Source organism: Chrysochloris asiatica, unplaced genomic scaffold, assembly GCF_000296735.1.
Source record: "Chrysochloris asiatica unplaced genomic scaffold, ChrAsi1.0 scaffold00236, whole genome shotgun sequence".
NCBI classification, from domain to species: Eukaryota; Metazoa; Chordata; class Mammalia; order Afrosoricida; family Chrysochloridae; genus Chrysochloris; species Chrysochloris asiatica.
Window position 1 is genome coordinate 2,109,195 of NW_006408754.1, and position 17,074 is coordinate 2,126,268.

The 17,074-nt window shown below is 36.0% G+C and overlaps 1 protein-coding gene across 1 annotated transcript in view; it reads left to right on the plus strand.

Annotated features, from left to right (window-relative positions):
• Positions 1 to 17,074, plus strand: part of MORC1 (MORC family CW-type zinc finger 1) — a 292,206-nt gene that overhangs the window by 226,300 nt on the left and 48,832 nt on the right. Inside the window, exons 21-24 of the mRNA XM_006873316.1 lie at positions 5,094 to 5,163; positions 7,180 to 7,253; positions 8,148 to 8,152; positions 16,129 to 16,275. Coding sequence (XP_006873378.1) covers positions 5,094 to 5,163; positions 7,180 to 7,253; positions 8,148 to 8,152; positions 16,129 to 16,275 — 296 coding nt within the window. The remainder of the gene's footprint in view (positions 1 to 5,093; positions 5,164 to 7,179; positions 7,254 to 8,147; positions 8,153 to 16,128; positions 16,276 to 17,074) is intronic.

Consider the following 17,074-nt stretch of genomic DNA (forward strand, 5'->3'; position numbering starts at 1 on the left):
TCGAGTTGGTACCAACTCATAGCAACCTTATGCACAGCAGAATGAAACACTGCCCGATCCTGGGCCAACCTCACTACAGTTGCCATGCTTAAGTCATCGATGGTGCCACTTAGCCAATCCATCTCATTGGGGGTCTTCCTCTTTTGCTCTGACCCTCCATCTTACCAAACATGATATCCTTCTTCAGTGACTGGTCCCTCCTGACAATATGTCTAACATATGAGAGATGAAGTCTGGCCATCTTGGCCTCCAAGGAGCACTCTGGCTGCACTTCTTCTAAAATGTATCTATTGGTTCTTTTGGTAGCCCATGACACTTTCAATATTCTCCTCCTACACCATTACTCAAAAGCATCAATTCTTCTCCAGTCTTACTTATTCACTGTTCATCTTTCACATGCAAATGAGGTTATTGAAAATACCATGGCTTGGGTCAGGTGCACCTTGTCCTCAAGCTGACATTTTTGCTCTTCAATACTTTAAAAGGGTCTTGTGCAGCAAATTTTGCCTGATGCAATACATTGTTTGATTTCTTGACTGCTGCTTCTGTGAGTGTTGATAGTTGATCTCAGAAGAATGAAGGCCTTGACAACTTCAATCTTTTCTTCACTTATAAGAACGTTGTTTATTGGTCCATCTTTGCCTTAGTTAGCCATTGATGAAGAGTAAATGGAAGTTATTTTATCATACCTCTTATTGTTGAAAATAATGCTTCAGGAACTGATGGAATAGTTTCAAATCATTCAACAAACTGAGGCAGCACTGGAGACACTCACTCATCTATACCAAGAAATTTGGAAGACAGCTACCTGGTCAACTGATAAGAAGAGATCCATATTTGTGCCCATTCCAAAGAGAGGTGACCCAAAGGAATGCATAAACAACCAAACAATATCATTGATAATACATGCAAGTAAAGTTTGCTGAAGATAACTTAAAAATGCTTAAAATATTACATCGATAGATAATTGCCAGAAATTCAAGCTTAATTCAGAAGAGAATGTGGAACTAAAGATATAATTGCTGACTTAAGATGGATCTTGACTCAAAGCAGAGAATACCAGAAAGATGTTTACTTCTGTTTTGTTGACTATATAACGGCTTTTAACTGTGTAGATCAGGACAAACTATAAATAGCATTGTGAAGAATGTATATTCCAGAACAGTTAAGTGTACTCATTAGGAACCTGTACATAGATACAGAGGCAATCATTCAAACAAAACAAGGGGATGATAAATGGTTTGATATCAGGAAAGGTGGGTGCCACTAAAATTCCATACATAAATGAATCAAGATAGGTATTGATTTATTTATTGAACAATGCTGTGTAAGAGATTTTAGGATACAGATGAAGACATTCAATATGGTTTGATACAATGGCTGTAATAATCAGCTTAAGCACTAAGTACTATTGTGAGGATGATTCAGAACTGGGCAACATTGTGTTCTGGCATACTTGAGGTTGCTATGAGTCAAGCCAAGCCAACAGTATCTAACAACAAGAGCAACCCTGAAGAAGCAGAAAAATTAGAAGACAATTTTATAAAACCATGAGGTAGCAGTGCTTTATGGACTTCCACTCCAGTAGACGAATCAGACAGTAAACAAGATTAAAATATTTTGTATGGTTAAAAAAATGTTAAGTGATAAGGAAAAAGATCAAGCAGAGGACAATGGACAGTGTCATTTTTGGGTTCAGTGGGGATTAAATGTAGTTTTATACAGAGTAACCAAAACGGAGTCTAGTGAAGTACTGTTTGAGGAAAGACTGGAGAAAAGCTGGAGGTGCAATGAAGAGCAATCCAAAGACTTTGCGAAAGGAGCATGCCTGGCATGTTTGTCAGAAAGTGGCTAGAGAAAATAAATGGAGGATGTGGGTGAGAAAATAGTGACAGCAGGGTCAGATTATGCAGAAATGTATCATTGCTTTTTCTCTGACTTGCATTGTTTTTTCTATACAGGACTTACATAATTTTATATTACACATTTATGTATTTAGTCTATTTTTTAGTAGAATATAAGCTTGATAAAGATAAGGACTTTGTACTGTTTACCCATAGCAGAAACTCGCTCATTTTATTGATTAAATTAATGACTGAGTGGAGGGTCTTAGTCCATCCTGCTAACAATGGCAGGATGAAAACAGAAAGGGTCTCTGAATTTTGCAGGAAGGCATTTACTGGTCTGGTAGTTTTTACAGTTCCTTGATAATAGCATGTTCTTGGGGGTGGGCTCAAGCAGCAAATGAATTGTGTTGGTGTTGGTAGTGTGCCATGGAGTCAGTTCTGAATCATAGCAACCCTGTATAGGGTTTCCAAGCCTGTAAATCTTAACAGGAGTAGAAAGTCTCATCTTTCTCCCATGGAACCGCTGGTAGTTTCAAACTGATGACCATGTGATTAGCAGCCTGACTCATAAGCACTAAGCTACCAGAGTTCCTTAGCTCAGTTTACTTAACAAGTGTATTAGATAGGTATTATATAGCTGTCTGTGTATGATTATATTTTCTCTAATTTATTTACACCTTATTTATCCTTTTAAATAGATACTTCACAAAATTAAGTCTGTGGCATTATGTTGATCCATTGCAATCCTTGGAGAACGGATAAATCCCACCCTGCTAATCGTTAACATAATTTTAATTATGGTGTCTTAAGTTCCATGTTAGGACTTTACTATAATCTTATTTACTGTGTGGGAGGTGTTATCTGTTTCAGGACTCAAGTGAAATTTTAGGAAAAAAATATCCTGAAACCATAGACAAGCCTAAATGACTATATATAATGAAATGTATTATTGCATTTGAAAGAGCTTTGTTAAATTGTACCAAAAATGTATAAATAGTGTCACTGAAAGGACAACTGCATCTTGTATCAGCATAAAAAATTTCAGACTTTCAAAGCTACAACTACCTTGTCATAGAATACAGAAGCCTGTGAAATCAGATATTTACACAATGTTATTGGAAAGGAAATATCTGTAGGCTGCAAGTTGTTTATTCAGAGTATTTAAAACGTTTCAATTTAAAGGACAGAAATAAGAGAAAAATTTATGTATCTAGTAACAGAGATTGTAAAGCTTTGAAAAAGTAGCTTTTGGGTATTGGAAGGAAGCATACATGATCCTAGTGGAAACAGCCCCAACAAGGTGAAGTTCAAAGAGAAATAAAGAATAAAATGCAAAAATAATTCATTTCATGAGGCTGTATTGATAACAAAAACCACAGAAGTTCCCTACTGAGAGTGCTGTCATTTTTGTTAGTCTTGGATACTTCCATCTTGTCTGATTTTCGTCATTAGAAGCTATTATCAAAGAAAATTAATACATGCTGTGAAGGATCATCACGGTTTATAAAAAAGTGGTTAAAGCTGATGATATGAAATCATTACTCTTTTGAATGGTGATGGTACAAATGATAAATTGCTTGACTTCTGTGTTAGAGGTTTAAGTCCACCCAGAGGAGCAGAGGAGCCTTAGGAGAAAGACCTGGTAATCGACTTCCAAAAATTCAGCCATTGCCAATTTCAGGGAGCACAGTACTACTTTGAGGTACATGGGCTTTCTCTGAGCCAGAATCAGCTCAGCAACAACGGGTTCTCTTTTGCTTCTCATAACCATATCTTGTGGTTGCTGTTAATTATAATTGGAAATAGTCTATGCTATTGATCAAAGTAATATTTAGTATTAAGGAGAAGACAATAAGAAAACTAACATGTGGGTTTTCCTTATATATCAGCACAGCAAAAGAAAACTTTAAATTTTATGTTATATCAAAAATAAATAAGGCATTTATTTTCATCATTTTCAAGAATTTGGAGAAAAAAATTTTTTAATATGCGTTTTGATGTTTCCTAGAACATTAACTTATTTACAGTATATGTAAAAAATATTTTGATGGGCAAAGGCATCGTGGAATAAGTTTTATTTATTTTTCCTACTCACAAGGCTTTTATTTCAATGAAGAGTGGTAGTGACGGACAGCTAATTGGTTATGTTGTTACTAGGCTACATGTGCATCCATTTAAGCTGTTTCCAAACAGAGCTCTGTTTCCAGAATGCAGCTTTGTTTCCTGGAGGGCAGAAAAAGGATGATTAGCATTCTCTCCATGGCAGGTTAGATGGGCTATGAAAGGTGAAGGATACAAACACAGTGGGCAAGCTTTAGAAAACAGATAGCTCCAAACCTCCTCTCCTTCCCTCAGGTGAGGGACATATCTTGGGCATATTATAGGGCCTTCAGTTCAAGGACTAGACAGGCCTTACCCATCCCTCCATGTTCTTTGTATCTTGCTGCTTGTCTTATCTCCTCTCAGATTTATAAAATGCATAAAAGGTATACTCTGGATCTGGTTTCCCAGAGTTTACACACACAGTCAGATTGGATATGGAGAAGTCCATTCCTAAAATATGTTTGTTTTGTGTAAGCCTAGTTAGCTGGCTATTACAGGATTCTCCAAACACTGGGAGACATGGTTTCTGAATGGCACACTTTACCTCCCCACTCCTTCATCTGAAATTACACACACACCTCCACACTACCACAAGCTACCAAATCTACTGGCTCCAGCACTGGATGCAGTAAGGCTCTGCAGCCTCTTTTCATCAGCCTTCCTAGAATTCTGTCATAAGAAATGCCTGTCCTCCATCTACATATTACCCATCATGCTTTGGTATTTGAGACCCCAGTCCACCACAGGTTTAATTGCATTGATATTGAGCTCACACTGTGTCTATTGTGTAGCAACCAGGGGTGTGATAAGCTTTCTCAAAACAGCTGGAACTCGATGGTTTCTCCTGGTGAAGCAAATATTTGACTCAGTTATTAGAGTGCAAATATTGATGTAAATATAAAGATCTTTAAATATAAAGAGTTTTAAAAAACTATAGAAGTTACTAAGACAATTACAATGATAATCATTCTTGAACTGCATGCCAAATATCATTTTCTACAATTCTCTACCTTGCTTACACGTACGCAACCGTTACTACTGGCAACATTATGTCCTTTCTTGTCTGACGTGGGCACTGATGTTCAAGGTCTATTTTTTTATCTTATGTTTTGTACATATTTAAATAAAAATCTTGTTTTTCAGGTTTTAGATAAAAGAGACACTGCTGTTTTATTGAAACAAGAGGAAAAGGAAGTTCCTCTTATAAATGAAGGTAAAAAACAGAACTCAGTTTATTTTTATTAGTTGTAATGTTTGAGAGGTCTTCAATATGGCTTATGTGGAAGTCTGAGATATAGATCAGGAGTTTGTCAATAATATGGATTTTTAAAAATTAAATTTGTTATTACAGAAGTGGAAAAAAAGGAATGGGGCAGAGAGAGATCACACTGCCAATCTCATGTGTTCTGAAGGGGCAGAAAAATGCTTCTTCCTGAAAATAGTGCCACTTCTGCCTGAAATTCCTAGTAGATTAGTTATACCACCCTTAGCACTGAGTTCTGTTTAGAATTTTGTTAAGGACTAATATCAGATTGATCTTTTTCAGAATCCACTTTGAAAAGTATAATAACATCCCCCTATTTTCAACCTTTTGATCCCTTTCCAACTTTTCATGATTTCTCTGAAATCAGTAAGGTTAATTCAACAAGTTCTTTTTTAGTTCCTTCATGTCCATGAGATGTAATTTGTCTAAGGTGAGCAACTTGAACTTATTTAAAAAATTAAATTCGGCATCTAATAATACTCAATCCTAGTCTAATTTCCCTGCCTAGAAAAACCAAATAAAAAACTGAACTCAGAAAATTTAATTTTTTTAGCGCTCATTAATTTTATCATTGTATTTATTTCATTGCATATTTTGTTAGTATTCACTTTTTAAATTTTAATTTTATTCCATCTATTAGTCCCAAGCAACAAGTTATTTTCTTGGTCATATTCTTGAAATGTTTTAGTCTTATTTATTTTCACTAACAAGTCTCAGCTCTGTTTGGCATCATCATTTCCAATCCTTTTCTTAGGGGTCAATGTGCCATTATATGTTCACTCCTGGTTGCATGCTCTCCCTTGTTCAGACTTTGTTGCTTAGGTAACGAAATAAGCTATTCATTCACAACTTCTACTGAGCCCATTAGTGAGGTCCCAAGAAATCACACTTTTCCTTTTTCATCTTAATTAAAATCATTTACAACTCCACAATCAGGTTTGCTTTTGTAAGGATTTCTTAATTTTAAAATCAGTCCTTTATAGAAGTTTCAAACTATTGCTGTGCCTTCAAGTATGGTCCTGTTGGATTTTTAAATTATAATGAAAAAATGGTTAATACAATTTTGATTCTAAAATTAATTTTAAATTCTCATCCTGGGTTTGACAGGAACAAATTGTGAAATATTTTCAAATGACTGTAATTACAGATTAGTTGACTGTTGAGTTAAAGCATTTATTCTGTATGCATGTCAATAAGTAAATGAATGGTGCCTGCAGTGTGCTTGGAGGGACACTTTCTGTCAATTCTTTTTTGTGTTTTCCTGAGGTAGTCAGGCAGTTCCTTAGCTATTTACCCACCATCTCAAATGTTCCTCATGGCATTATCTTGTTCCATACGGCATTCAATGGACTTAAAGTTGGTGGTAAAATATATTTGATGTAACTACATATTACAAATAATTCTAGATTGATGGAAGAAAGATCTCAATATTGCTTATATTGTATTGCATTCCCAAGACATTCAATGATGAGCAGAGGATTTCTGCTTCCTGGTGTGACTTTAAACACATCACTGACTTTTTTAAGTCCACAATTCTGAGCTTCACTGAGTGAAAGGAGTTGACTTTAGATTTCTTTTTGCTTTAAAGTTCAACTATCAATTGAAGACATATTTTTCATTGATGGTATGTCAGAAGGTTTGAACTGTCAATCTTGCAGTTAGCAGGCCAGTGTGTATCCCAGAGTGCCATGAGAGCTCCTCAGGAGTAGGTAATAAATGTTCACTTAAAATTTTCAATTAGAAAGACTGTTAGATTATTCTTTACATGATATACATTTTCCAAAAAAAAAAAAAAAAGATTATAAATTTTCTTAAGAATAAATTGGTGCAGCTTTCCAAATGGATGCTTGATTGAATACAGAGCCATATTAATACACATAGTTAATGAACTGCTAGCACCTCTTTTGATTCAGTTTATTTCTATCACCAAGGCATTATTGTCTTCTTTTTGTTTATGTTTTTTAGATGAAAACCCAGAGCTGTGCAGCATTGCTCCAAAAATAAAGAGAAACTCTTTGTTACCCAACTTGAAAAGGTTAGTGTACTGCAATTATATAAATTCCAAGTGAGTGCAGTTATACTGTTGAGAAATAATTATCAATGTTTAAATACAAGAAAAAGAAAGAGAATAGGAACAAACAAATATAATTAAGAATGGAACCAAATTCTCCAAAGGAGACAGACAAGAACAGAATATACTAGATTTCTTACTTTTTTCTCCAAATGTTTTAATTTCCTTTTGTAAGGAGTTTGGGATAATGAAATGGAGTAGGTTTAACTTCCTACTCAAAGCATGTAAGTCATTTAAATTACTGTATTGTAGCCAATGTACTTAAAATGTCACAGTTTTAACGTACGACTATAAAATCATAAACTGACTTTTCTCTTTGATTCATTATCTCATTGTCATACATATATGTAATTATAATAATTGTTGAATGGTAGCATTTTCCTGTCGTGAGACTTTTAGTATATTTAAAATCATTTGAATATTTAGTTAATAAAAAGAAGCAAACTCTTATCTCCATTACATTACAAACCTACCTGCTCTTTGCACAGAACACCGATTGAGGAGAGGGGAGAAAAGAGAGAGAAATAGAGCGAGAGCGAGAGAGAGAGAAAGAGAAAGAAGAGCTTTTTTTTTCCTTCAGTCAAAATATTCACTCAAATATTCAAACCTGACCACTTCACTCTTTCATTACTTTTAAGTTAAGTTACAGCTACCTCAGCATGGTAAAACCCCTTCATGATCTGCTGCCTGCCTCACTCATTACTTTACAGAATGTCTAAATGATGCTCTACTTTCCAGAGTCTTTAAATTACTTCTAATCCTGTTTTATAACATACTTTCATTTCTTTGACCACTCTGCTTCCATTGCTTGAATATCCTCTTTATTTTGACACCACTCAAATGCTGTTTAATTCTCTGTCAGCTCAAGTGTTCTTTACTTTAGAGTCCTGATTTTTCTGGGTTTCTTGATCCCAGGAAAACTCAGGTATTCACAGAACTACTGTTGAAATGATCATATTGCATTGCAATTTGTTCAACTTTAGTAATTGTTTTTTAAATACCACTGTTTGGGGTCCATGTGATACAATGGTGGTCAAGTGGCATTATCTGTTTGAACGGTTGTCTTCCTACTGCATAATAGCTCAGTAAGGAAAGCGACCTGATCTTGTCTTCTTCTTATATATAGTCTCAGAGAGGTCTACCCTAACTACTCCATCTAAAGTAGCCCATGTAATTTCTAAGCAAGTCACATTATATAAATATCCTTTTATGTTTTTTAGAGCACTTACTACCACCTAAAAGTATCATTCATTCATTTATTAACTTTGCTATTTTACATTCTAACTTGATTATTTTTTGTATTGCTTTCTCTAGAATGTAACCCCATGACAGCAGGAACTGTGTTTTGTTAAGCCCTGTGCCCCTAATGTTCAAAATGACACCTGATTTATTGTTGACGCTTAATATTTGTTGGTTGAATGAATTATGTGCTCTCTATCCCCCATCCTCACCCTCTCAGATCTGTAGCTAGGCCTTCCTATGGGTAATGGTTTCACCTAGAGTTATTTATTATACCTGATTTAAATTTTAAAGTTCATCCAAAATTCATTTAAAACATTTGTATGTGTGAATTATTTCATCCATTATTTTTAGGTCTTTAGGAGGTTGTATTTTTATTTTCTTAATCACTGCTAAAGCATAAATATGAAGGAACCTCAAAAAAGTTTGTGTAATTGAAAGATAATGTAATTTTTCCTTGAACTTTTATTTATTTGTTTTTAAGTTTTTACTGTGAATCGAGTGAAAGTTTACAGGGTAGGTCATCAGTTTTAAATTCAACAAATCATACACCATGTTACATTACAATGATTATAAATCCTCTCCATGTACCATCAGTTAACAGTGTTTCTCTCTATTAATTTTAGCTCTTAAAACACACACACACACACAAACACAAATAAAACACTGAGGCATATATAATAATTTTAACCACCAAAAGGCACATTCGGCAAGCCTGCCTGCTGGCCGCCACCTTTCAGTCTCTCTCTTTCCATAAATCTAGAGTCCTCAGCTGCCCCCTCTCTCCATGTCCTCATCTCTGCCTCCATCTGTGTTGTCACTGCTTCTCTGTATAGGGTCCCCCATTCCACTTGTGCTCTTCTCCCTTCATGGTCTTAGGATCTTCTGTTTCTGGATTGTAAGAGTAACTACTCCCCTTTTTTTTATTATGGAACTTCTACCTTTACAATTGTGACAGTCGCAATTAGTCATGATAACAACTACTCACTCACTATTGAATTATAAGACTCTTATCCCCATCTCTTTTCACCAGACACATCTAGACAAGATGAAAATTATTCAGTGGGGACTCTATCTTCCCTCTCACACTCTTAAACTAAACTCCCCTTGAAACCTTGTAAGCCAGGCACTTCGTGCCTTTATTGCCCCCTCATTTAGGTAGCCAATGTCTAAGTTGCCTGTCCCTATCTACTGTCCCTGATAGTAATAAAAATCATCTACAGTGATAACTGTAGATAGGAGGGATAACTGTAGATAGGTTTGATACTTGATATGAAGACTCCTTTCTTCTCTGTTGGTATTTAGAGTTACTACCTCCATGAGTATAGGCCAAGTTCATCAAATTGTAGCAATTAACTCTCGTTTCCTTTCTCAAAAAATTTTTTTCATCTTCCTCTAGTCCAGTTCTGATTATCAAGTCATCGAGGCTAGGCCAAATGGGTACTATCTGCAAGTTTGGGTGTTCTTGTGCATCTTTCCTCACTTCATATCAGCTGGATGCTTCACTCTCAGTTTCAGCTCTCTGTTGGCTATGTCTTTGTCCACGGGCTCAGATGTCCCTAGGTCTCACCGCACTTTGGACCAACCCATCCTTACCCTTCTCTCTCTCATCTCCAGGTCAATGGGAGTCTATGGAATGTGGTTGAACTCAGCCTATTTCTTCATTGCTTCCTTTCCCCTTCTTCCACTCACCAGTAGACCAATGTGGTTGCCAGCAAGCTTACATGCCTACTCATGTGTTTCCTTTGAGTTTCCGTCTTGGAGGGGTCCTTGAACTTTTTTTTACATTGCAACATTAAATGTTAGTACAATTTAACTGAAACCATCTTACTGGAAGGACTTTGCCAAATTTAGTACTAATGGAAGTTCTGATAAAAATGATAGTAATAAAAATCATCTACAGTGATAATTGTTGTGTTCTTTCACCACACTTATTCAGTCTGTATGCTGAGCACATAATCAGAGAAGCTGGAATAAATGAAGAAAAACATGGCATTAGAATTGGAGGAAGACTCATTAACATCCTATGATATGCTGATGATACAACCTAGCTTGCTGAAAGTAAAGAAGACTTATAATACTTACTGATGAAGACCAAAGACCATAGCCTTTGGTGTGGGTTGCACCTCAATGTAAAGAAGACAAAAATCCTCACCACTGGACCAATAAACAACATACATATAAATGGAGAAATGATTGAAGCTGTCAAAGACTTCATTTTGCTCAAAGCAACCATCAACACTCATGGAAGCAGCAGTCAAGAAAATAAATGATATATTGCATTGCATTTTGGAAATCTGCTTCACAAGACCTCTTTAAAGTGTTCAAGAGCACAGTTCTATTCTGACACACACAGGTTCACCATGAGTTGGTGTCCACTTGATAATTAAAAAAATTATTACAGATGGTTTTCTAGTAGTGTGCATTGAGCTAAATTCTCTGTGTCGTTCCACCCTTGGCACAGATCTATGATACAGGAACTATTATTATTTGACAAAAGAAACAGTTTCAGAGAAGAATCTCCTATGGTTTGGTGTATTGTGTTTTACCCCCACCTCCAATTCTAGCATAAATTTCCAGGATTCCTAAAATGGTAAAACGATTTAAAAAAGTAATTCTTTAATAAAATTTCAGCACAAAGGAGGGTATAATTAATGAGCATTCAGACATTGTGCAAGCATTCTTTAACAGACAATTAAGCATTAGTTTACATAATGCTTTTAATCGTTAAAAACTCTCAGCTGAAGTTAGACAGTATAATTAATGCCAAAGGACTTTTGACAGTAGAAGCACATTTCATCTGATATAAACTATTATCCAATTTTAAAAAGGCCTGTGTTGTATAAACATACAAAACTCTCTAGAGCTGTGATTTAAATTTAAGAACATCAGCATGAAAGGACTTAAAATTTTTCTTATTACTTGACAAATACACCCCTGTATAATCTGCCCTTTCCCTATCTACCCAGATTCATCTCCCATATTGTCTCTAACCCCTTGTTTGTTTGTTTTTTGTTTCCACTATCTTGAAGGCTTTGTGTATTCTTAACCTATAACATTATTTTATGCATTCCCACTGTGGTTAATTTTCCATGTTGCAGCCAGTTTTTTTTTTTTTTTTTTTGGCTTTGTGTATTCTTAACCTATAACATTATTTTATGCATTCCCACTGTGGTTAATTTTCCATGTTGCAGCCAGTTTTTTTTTTTTTTTTTTAATGACAGAAGTATTATTTAATCATTGCATTATACCTCATGTGGATTTAAAGGAGGCATTTGCTCAAAAGATGGGACAGTATTTCTAGGGTTCACTGCCTTTTAGAAGCAAGACTAGTTAGTGATTTAAAATATAATTTATCTTATTTTGTTGTTGTTGAGAATATACACAGCAAAACATGCACCAATGCAACAGTTTCTACACGCACATTTCAGTGACACTGATTATATACTTTTGAGTTGAGTAACCATTCTCACCACCATTTGTCTGCCAGTTGGTCTTACTGTGGTGGCTTGTGAGTTGCTGTGACTCTGAAAGCTATGCCACCGGTATTTTAGATACCAGCAGGGTCACCCATGGTGGACAGGTTTCAGATGAGCTTCCAGACGAAGACAGGCTAGGAAGAAGGAGAGGCAAACATTCCAAATATTAAGTCATTAAAAACCTTAAGAATAGCAGAGAAACACTGTCAGATAGAGTGCCAGAAAAATGAGTCCCTCAGGTTGGAAGGCACTCAAAATGCAACTAGGGAAGAGTTGCCTCCTCAAAGTGGAGTTGACCAGGATGACATGAATGGAGTAAATCCCATGGGAGTAATGCCTTCGGAACCTTCATTTGTTGATGGGGTACAACTCAAAATGAAGAGGAACACCTGTAAACATCCATTAATAATTGGAACATGGCATGTACGAAGTAAGAATTTAGGAAATTTTTAAATTGTCAAAAATGAAAAGGAATGCATTAACATCAATATCTTTGGCATTAGTGAGCTGAAATGGACTGGTATTGGCCATTTTGAATCTGACAACCACAAGGTTTACTATGTTAGTAATGACAAATTGAAGAAGAATGGTGTTACATTCATTATTAAAAAGAACGTAGATCAGTCATGAGGTACAACGTTGTCTGTGATAGGATAATATCCATGCGCCTACAGCGAAGACCAAGGAGCTCTGGTAGTGTAGTGGTCACGATGCAGGTTGCAAACCTTAAGGTCAGAAGTTCGGAACTACCAGCTGCTCTGTGAGAGAAAAATGAGACTTTCTGCTCCCGTAACCACTACACTCCCGTAAAGATTTGCAGTCTCAGAAACCCTGTACAAGGTTTCTATGGGTCGGAACTGACTTGACGACACTTAACAACAACAACAACAACAGGGAAGACCAATTAATACCACTATTATTCAAATGTACGCACCAACCACTAAAGCTAGTGAGGATGAAATAGAAGAATTCTACAAACTTCTTAAATCTGAAATTGATCAAACATGCAATCAAGATGTAGTGATCGTTACTGGTGATTGGAATGCAAAGGTTGGGAGCAAAGAGGAAGGATCGGTAGTAGGAAAATATGGCCTTGGTGATAGAAATGATGCTGGAGATTGCATGATAGAATTCTGTAAAACCAATGATTTGTTCAGTTCAAATACCTTCTTTAGACAGGATAGGAGATGATTATACACATGGACCTCACCAGATGGAATACACAGAAATCAAATTGACTACATCTATGGAACGAGATGGTGGAAAAGCTCTTTATCATCAGCCAAAAGAAGGCCGGGGAAGATTGTGGAACAGACTATCAATTGCTCATATGCAAATTCAGACTGAAGCTGAAGAAAATGAAAACAGTCCATGAGAGCCAAAATATTACTTTGAATATATCTCACCTGAATGTAGAGATCCTCTGAAGAACAGATTTGACACATTAAACACTAGAGACCAAAGACCAGAAGAGTTGTGGGATGAAATCAAGGACATCATACAGGAAGAAGGCAAAAAGTCTTTAAGACAAGAAAGAAGGAAAAGATCAGAATAGATGTCAGAAGAGAGACTGAAACTTGCTCTCCAGTGTGATGATACTAAAGCAAATAGAAGAAATGAGAAGGTACAAGAGCTGAAGAGAAAATTTCAAAGGTCAACTCGAGAAGACAAAGTCAAATATTACAATACAATGTGCAAAGATCTGGAGTCAGAAAACCAAAAGGGAAGAGCACATTTCTCAGCATTTCTCAAGCTGGGGAACTGAAGAAAAAATTCAAGACTGGACTTTCTTTATTGAAGGATTCTCAGGGCAAATTATTGAATGATGCAGATAGCATTGAAAGAAGATAGAAGGAATACACAGAGTCATTTTACCAAAAGGAAATGGTTGATGTTCAACTGTTTCAAAAGGTAGCATATAATCAAGAGCCAATGATCTTGAAGAGAGAAGTTCAATATGCCTTGAAGGAATTGGCAAAGAACAAGGCATCAGGAATTGATGGAATAAAAACTTGAAATCTGTCAAGAAAGTGAGGAGGCACTGGAGGCACTCATTCATCTATGCCAAGAAATTTGAAAGACAACTATCTGGCCAAACTGATTGGAAGAGATCTGTATTTGTGCCCATTCCAAAGAGAGGTGACCCAGTGGAATGCAAAAATCATCGAACAATATATTTGATATCCCATGCGAGTAAAGTTTTACAAAAGGTAATACAGAAATGGCTGCAAGCATACATTGTCAGAGTACTTCCAGAGGTTCAAGCTGGATTCAGAACAGGACATGGAATGAGGGCTATCACTGTTGATATATGATGGATCTTGGCTGAAAGCAGAGAATACCAGAAAGATATTTACCTGCGCTTTACTGACTATGCAAAGGCTTTTGATTGTGTGGATCATGACAAGCTATGGACAACATTGTGAAGTATGAGTATTCCGGAACACTTCATTGTGCTCATGAAGAATCTGTACATGGACCAAGAGGCACTTGTTTGAACAGAACATGGGAGCACTGAATGGTTTAAAATTAAGAAAGTTGTACAGCAGTTTGTATTCTTTCACCATATTTATTCAACCTGTATACTGAGCAAATAATCAGAGACACTGGGTTATATGAAGAAAAATGTGGCGTCAAGATTGGAGGAAGACTCATTAACAACCTGCAATATGTAAATGATACAACCTTGCTTGCTGAAAGTGAAGAGGACTTAAAATAATTACTGATGAAGATCAAAGACCACAACCTGCAGTATGGATTGCATGTCAATGTAAAGAAAACAGAAATCCTCACTACTGGATCAATAAACAACATTCCTATATGTGGAGAAAAGATTGAAATTGTCATGGAGTTCATTCTTCTTGGATCAACAATTGACACTCATGGAAGAAGCAGTCAAGAAATCAAATGACATGTTGCATTAGGCAAATCTCTGCACAAAACCTTTTTAAAGTGTTGAAGATTCAGCAAAGATGTCAGCTTGAAGACTAAGGTGCGCCTGACCCAAGCCATGGTATTTTCAATAACCTCATGCGCATGTGAAAGCTGGGCAGTGAATAAGGAAGACCATAGAAGAATTGATGCATTTGAGTTATGGTGTTAGAGGAGAATATTGAAATTGCCATGGGCTGCCAAAGGAACCAACAGGTCTGTGTTGGAAGAAGTGCAGCCAGAATGCCTCTTGGAGACCAGGAGTCAAACTTTGTCTATCATACTTCAGACATATTTTCAGGTAAGACCAGTCACTGGAGAAGGATATCATGTTTGGTAAGGTGGATGGTCATATAAAAAGAGGAAGACCCCCAGCGAGATGGATTGGCAAAGTGGCAATATCGATGGTTTCAAGTGTGGCAACAATTTTGAGGTTGGCCCAGGACTGGGCAGTCTTTAGTTCTGTTGTGCATAGGGTTGCTTTAAGTCAGTACCAACTAGATGGCACCTAACAATAACTACAGCCATTCTCAACCTCCTATTATGAGTTGTTCCTTACCCATGAAAAGTTTTTATCTAATCTTTTGAATTTCTGTTTTCAATTTGATCCCATTTGATAGATGCCAGCTATCCTTTTAAAGTATGTTTCAGATCACCACATCCTCATTCATGAAGCCCTCCAACAGTGGAACATGGTCTTAGAGTAAGCTTCTTTTCTCACCCCATGACCACAAGGCTCTGTGACCTTCTCTCTCTATGTCAACTCCTCTCTCATGCCACCTCCTTTTTTAAACAACCTTAGCTTTTCTGCACCCCACAATCATTATTCTTCACTTAGATCTTTACTCTAAATTCACTCTGTTCTTCATTTGTTTCTTTCTGAACATACTTTCTTCCAGGTTAAAATAAAACTTTTGTTTTAAAACTTATTTAAAAGTTGAAAATATTTACTGTTGTTCCCCCAAAAAAGGTCAATTCTGTTTAATTTAGGCTACCCCAAAAATCTTGAAACAAGATTTGTCAGGGATACATAACAACTCTTCTAATTGAGAATTGATTTTTGTAGGACTACACAAATGATCATTTTTAGTATTAGATTTTATTTTTGTTTGTTATTTGTATTATTCTGAATTTATTAGTATCTAATGTGATTCCTATTTTGGGATTTTAAGTCTTTGCTTGTGTTTTTCCCAGTGCAACATTGGAAGATTTAAATGCAAGTTCTGGACACAAAGCCAGGTTTTCTGAAATTGGAGGTGGCAAAGTTGATTCTTCTCTGAAAAAGTCTTTTCAAAGTATATTCGCCAAGGAAAAAGTGCAAAAACTGATGTTTAATTTAAGGTAAAGATATTTATTAACATTTTTCCACATGCTTTATAGGCAGTAACTGCTTAAGATTTTTTCCCCTATTGAGTGTTTATATTAATATGAAAATTCAATAGTATGACTTTTTGTCTTGTATCCTAACTATACTGATTTAGATATTATCATGGGTTCAGTGTTTCTTGAAATAGAACTACAGTTGTTAACAGCCTACTGTTAGAAGGCGCAATACAGTGGGTATTAGCCCTCTCCTTAATGAGTAAAGAATTCTTACTTGATACTTGTTTCTCTCTCTCTCTTTTTTTTTTTTTTTTTTTTGTGTGTGTGTGCCTTAGAAACTCTCATGACATTTGTATGGCTTTTTTCAGTTTTAGCTACTGAACTTATTGAAAGAAACTTGAGTTTTAATGTTTGTTCAGTGTAGAAGAACACTAAGCTTAGTGAACGTGGTTATTTTGGAATTTAGATGTCTCTGGCCCAGCTCTGAGATGATGGAAACAAGGAATCAAAATCTAGGATTTGGGGTCTTTCCAATTAGTAACATTGAAAATAGAGGGCTTTGGGAATCAAGCCTATGAAATCAACTTACAGAGGCACTCTCTTAAATAGGTATCATGTCAGGGATGGAACTGAAGCACTGCTAAATTAGGGCAGCAAGTTTGTCTTGCTGGGATTTGGAGACTATGAGGAGTCTATATGACATGGGATTTAGTACCAAAGAGAACATATAGCATGGTTTAACTGGAAAAGTATTTTCCTTTAGGACAGTGTTTAACAAAATATTCTCTTTTTTTTAAAATTAAATGTTTTTATTTTG